The following is a 4,389-nucleotide window of genomic DNA, read 5'->3' as shown; positions in this document are numbered from 1 at the left end:
GATAGACAAATATAATATACACAAAATAAGTAGATTACGTTTTGGAAATTATGTAAAGGGAAACAAATCAGAATTATTTTAAAAGATACTCCTTATAATATTTAAATTTGTTTCGGTTCTTGAGCACAAGCTGAACAAGGCCAACCAGAGGTCTCCGTTCGGCTCGTTAGCACCGCTGGGCATATATCCGATAAATTTTTGGCAGAATAAAAACCTAACAGCCCACTTTTATTTTCCTTATTTTCCTCCGTATCCACTTCCCTCCCTGAGAACCCTAATTTGGAGGAAACAGGAATCCATCTGTAATTAATCTGGGAAGGAAGATGTCGTACGATGAAGTAGAGATAGAAGACATGGAGTGGAACGAAGAGATACAAGCATACACCTACCCTTGCCCCTGCGGAGACCTCTTCCAAATCACTAAAGACGATCTCCGCCTCGGCGAAGAGATCGCTCGTTGTCCTAGCTGCTCTCTCTACATCACCGTCGTTTACAATCTTGAAGATTTTTCTGCTCCTAATTCTACTCATTTTCCACCGTCTAAGCAACAGCCTGTCGCTGTCGCTTGATGCTTCAAGCTTTACCTCTTTTTGTACTCTATTTTCTTTTTGGATTGGTAGATGAGATGTTATGGTTGTCGTAATTTTTGATGTATAAGCTGAGTATTGAGCTCAATTTATTTCTTATGGAATTGGCAGATGGAATGTTATGTCCCTGAAATGCGAAAAAATCTTGAATTGTTTGTTTACTTATGATATTCATCTGTATATAAACAAGAGAGTATTGCAGATTGATAGTAATGTTGTGCACATAAAAACTTCATTTCTCCGCCTTTGGAATGTGTATTTAGCCTGTCATCTCAGTCATACATATAAATCGTCCACAGCAGCCATTCATCTTAAACAATAATGTCACCTTTATTCGCTGCTGTGGCCAGTTAACCTTATCTCGCTTGATCCAGGCAATTTCATTTCAAATTGCAGTGATATGCAGTCATGGTTGGTTTTAACACATCTACAAAAGGCCGCATATCTATCTGACGGCTTATATATAGAAACTGTTTTAGAATCATCTGTATCTAAATAAAGAATAACCAGTTTAGTCGTTTAGGGAGCCATTTTACTGTCGTCCATCGTAACCTAACCAAAGTATATCTGTTGGAGAACGAAACCTAGAGGTTACTGATAGGCTTGGCTTTTGGTGCAGCTGGTTGTGCTTGGAGAAAAAAAAAAACACACTTTGTCACAAAGTATAGCTGCTTCATTCCAAAAAAACGATCCCGTGAGCTGCTCTCCCCCAAATATTAACAAAAGCAAACCCTAATTTTGTCTTTCTGCTCCGCCGTCTCCACCACCCAAGCCGGCCGCCCTCCGTCTTCCCCTACCCAGTCGCCGGGGATGGGTCCGTCCCTTTGCCTATCCCCGGCGATTTGAAACATCTCATATCTTTTAACCCTTTCTACCCTTTCTCCTTCGCTTTCGATGTGCTGCCGTCGTCGCCACCTCGCCGCTGCTCCGTCGCCTGAGATGTGCCGGCTCTGTCCCATCTCCGGTGTTCGGTATTTCCCCTTTATTATCGGTACCCCTGAATCTCTCCTCCTCTGATTTGATTTGTGACCCGCCTGCTTGGTCCTTCGGGTGGACCGTTGGAGGTCCGGCCTGCTGCTGCCTCTCATGGCGCCTGGTTCTTGCTCCGTTGTCCGCTTCTTGGTTGGAGCTGTTATTTTAGTCTCGGTGTTGGTTTGTGTGCTCTTTTGCTTCGAATGTCTGGGTGTTGTTCCCTTCTAATCGTTCCAGTCCCGTCGGTTCCTTGTCCTGTCACTGCCGTTGTCCGCTTTCAATCAAGGGGTGATCCCCCCATTCCCCCCACCCCTGGGTTGTTTGCCTTGCCTTAAGTTTCAGGTTTTGTCGATGAGTTATCTCATCCGTCTGCCGCTTTGTCCTTAGTGGCGGCCTTTGGGTCCGACACGGTGATCCCCCCATTTCCCCCCCCCTGTTGTGCTCATCCATCTGTTTGCTTTGTCCTTAGTGGTTTTTTTGGGTCCGACACGGTGATCCCCCCATTTCCCCCACCTGTTGTGCACTCTGGTTTTTTAATTTGGTTTCAACCTGGTTTGTTACCGTTAAGTCTGTTTGTTTGTTAGTTTGGCGGTGGTCCTGGGAGGTGCCCCTTGGTGATTTGGGTTGCTTTGTAGTGGTTTGATCCATCTTGGTGTCTTTAGGCGGGTCTTTGATGGTTTTGTGCCATTTGTGTTGTCGAGTTGTCTGAGGTAGTTTTGTGTAGCAGGTTTGGTGTAAATGGCTCCTGCCGTTTACTGGGATCTTCTGGTTTTTGTTGGGTCTTTGTAAGTCTTTTCGGATTGAGGAGTCTGGATGATGGGGTTTTTCTTGCGTTGTGTGCGGCTTGTCTTGGGTGATTCGGTTGGTTTTTGACCGGAGGTGGTGGTCTTCTTGGTGTGTCTGTTTTAAGGTTGAAGGGTTTCCGTATGAGATGTGCTTGGTAGGGTGAAGTCGAGGTTGGGCTCTCTTTGTTGGGTGGCCTGGATGCGGTGGTCTCAACTCTACTTGTCTTCATGAAAGGGTTGGCCTGGAATTGTAGGGGTCTTAATGATCCGCTTGCCCCTTCAATCCCTAAAATTAGAGCAATTTGTAGGTCGTTTCATAATAATTTAGACTTTGTCTTCCTTTCTGAAACTAAGTGTGATGTACGATCAGTTGATGTTCTTTTGCGCCCTATGGGTTTTCTCGAGTCGATCGGGTATGATCTTTGATGGTCTAAAGGGGGGAAATTTGTGGGTTGGATGGAAAAGTAGTTGTAAATTAGAATGTGTCTTTTCCAGCCGCAATCTTATTATCCTCTTGGTTAATCAATGTAAAGGTAGTTTGTGGTATACGTTTGCGTTTACGGTGAACCCGATCATTCTAACCGGGCGCCATTTGATGGGAATCTTTCACCGCCATCTTAACTCCTTCGACAAACCTTTCTTGTTGTTTGGTGACTTCAACCAAGTTGAATTCTCGTCTGATAAGTTAGGTGGTAGTGATAAATTAATTAGAGGGGCAAGCTTATTTTCCTCTTTGGAAGAATTTACACTGTCGATGGATATTCCCTTCAAGGGACCTAGATTCACTTGGTGTAATAATAGGGATAATCCTTATCGAATTTATGAAAGACTTGATAAGGGTTTTGCTTCTAATGATTGGCTCTCTCTTTTCCCTAATACTTTTATTAAAACACCGCCTATTCAAATTTGAATCATGCACCTATTATCCTTGATACAAATATGATTCTTCATACCAAGAAGAAAAGTTCTGAGACTAGAGACTTGGTGTTTTGACCATGCCGAATGTAGTGGCCTGGTTAAAGATAATCTGGGAAGGACAGATAATGGTGATGCTTCTCATGTTCTTTTATCAAAATTACGTCGCATAAACAACGCTTTCAGAGTCTGGGCTTGTAACAAGAAAGATGAATGGGGTCTTAAGTGGAGTGCATTTGATCAAGACCTGGAGTCCTATCTTCTGGATATTGAGAATGGTGGTGACACTATTAACTATGAGTCATGTCATAAAAAGCTTATGGAATTCTCTATTGCCGCGGGCACTTATTGGCGTCAACGTGCAAAATTGAAATGGAATTGTGAGGGTGACACGTGCACCAAATATTTTTTCAATTGGGTTAAAGGACGATCTGGTGCTAATCTTATTTTGGGTATTAAGAAGGAGTCTAATGAATGGACTTTTGATATGAAGGAGATTGGTGGCTTGTTCAATACTTACTTCTCTAATATCTTTAAGTCTGATGCTGAGCCTGAGTGTTTTGAAGATTACATAAATAATTACGGTTATTTATTTGATAATCTTAAGCGTAAAGTGGGTATGGAGGAGAGAGCCAAGTTGGGTCGTTTATACTCGAAAAATGAAGTTCGTCAAGCTGTTTTTCAATTGGGACCCCTAAAATCTCCGGGTCCTGACGGGATTCTGCGCCTTTTACCGAAGTATTGGGCTATTGTTAAGGATGATGTTATTCGTGTGAGCTCTCAATATTCTCAATTGGTCTTGTCCTTAAGGACTTTAATAAAACCTTTATTGTCCTTATTCCAAAAAATGATTGTCCTGAGAGAGTTGGGGATTTTCGGCCGATTAGCCTCTGCAATGTTATTATGAAAATTGTCACAAAGTGTATTGCTAACAGGTTAAAAGGGGTTATGGATGATCTGGTTAGTCCATTTCAAAGTGCCTTTGTTCCAAATAGAAGTATTGCGGATAATATTGTTGTTGCCCAAGAAATTCTTCACGTCATCAATCATAGGAGCTATGGTAAGAAGAGTATGATGGCTTTAAAGGCTGATATGAGTAAAGCTTATGATAGACTGAACTGGAATTTCAT

The 4,389-nt window shown here is 42.5% G+C and overlaps 1 protein-coding gene across 1 annotated transcript; it reads left to right on the top strand.

The window, feature by feature from the left end:
* The first annotated feature begins 201 nt into the window (after positions 1–201).
* On the top strand, positions 202–748 carry LOC141594916 (diphthamide biosynthesis protein 3-like). The gene has a single exon (XM_074414913.1). It carries the CDS (start codon positions 324–326, stop codon positions 567–569), a length of 246 nt encoding a protein of 81 aa, XP_074271014.1. The 5' UTR covers positions 202–323; the 3' UTR covers positions 570–748.
* The last annotated feature ends 3,641 nt before the right edge of the window (positions 749–4,389 follow it).

The sequence above is a fragment of the Silene latifolia genome, chromosome 1, assembly GCF_048544455.1.
Source record: "Silene latifolia isolate original U9 population chromosome 1, ASM4854445v1, whole genome shotgun sequence".
Taxonomy (NCBI): Eukaryota; Viridiplantae; Streptophyta; class Magnoliopsida; order Caryophyllales; family Caryophyllaceae; genus Silene; species Silene latifolia.
The sequence above is the reverse complement of the archived record's forward strand: the minus strand, read 5'-3'. Positions and strand labels throughout refer to the sequence as shown.

Coding starts and splice junctions, on each gene's coding strand:
- LOC141594916 (XM_074414913.1), top strand. CDS start 324: ATGTCGTACGATGAAGTAGAGATAGAAGACATGGAGTGGAACGAAGAG.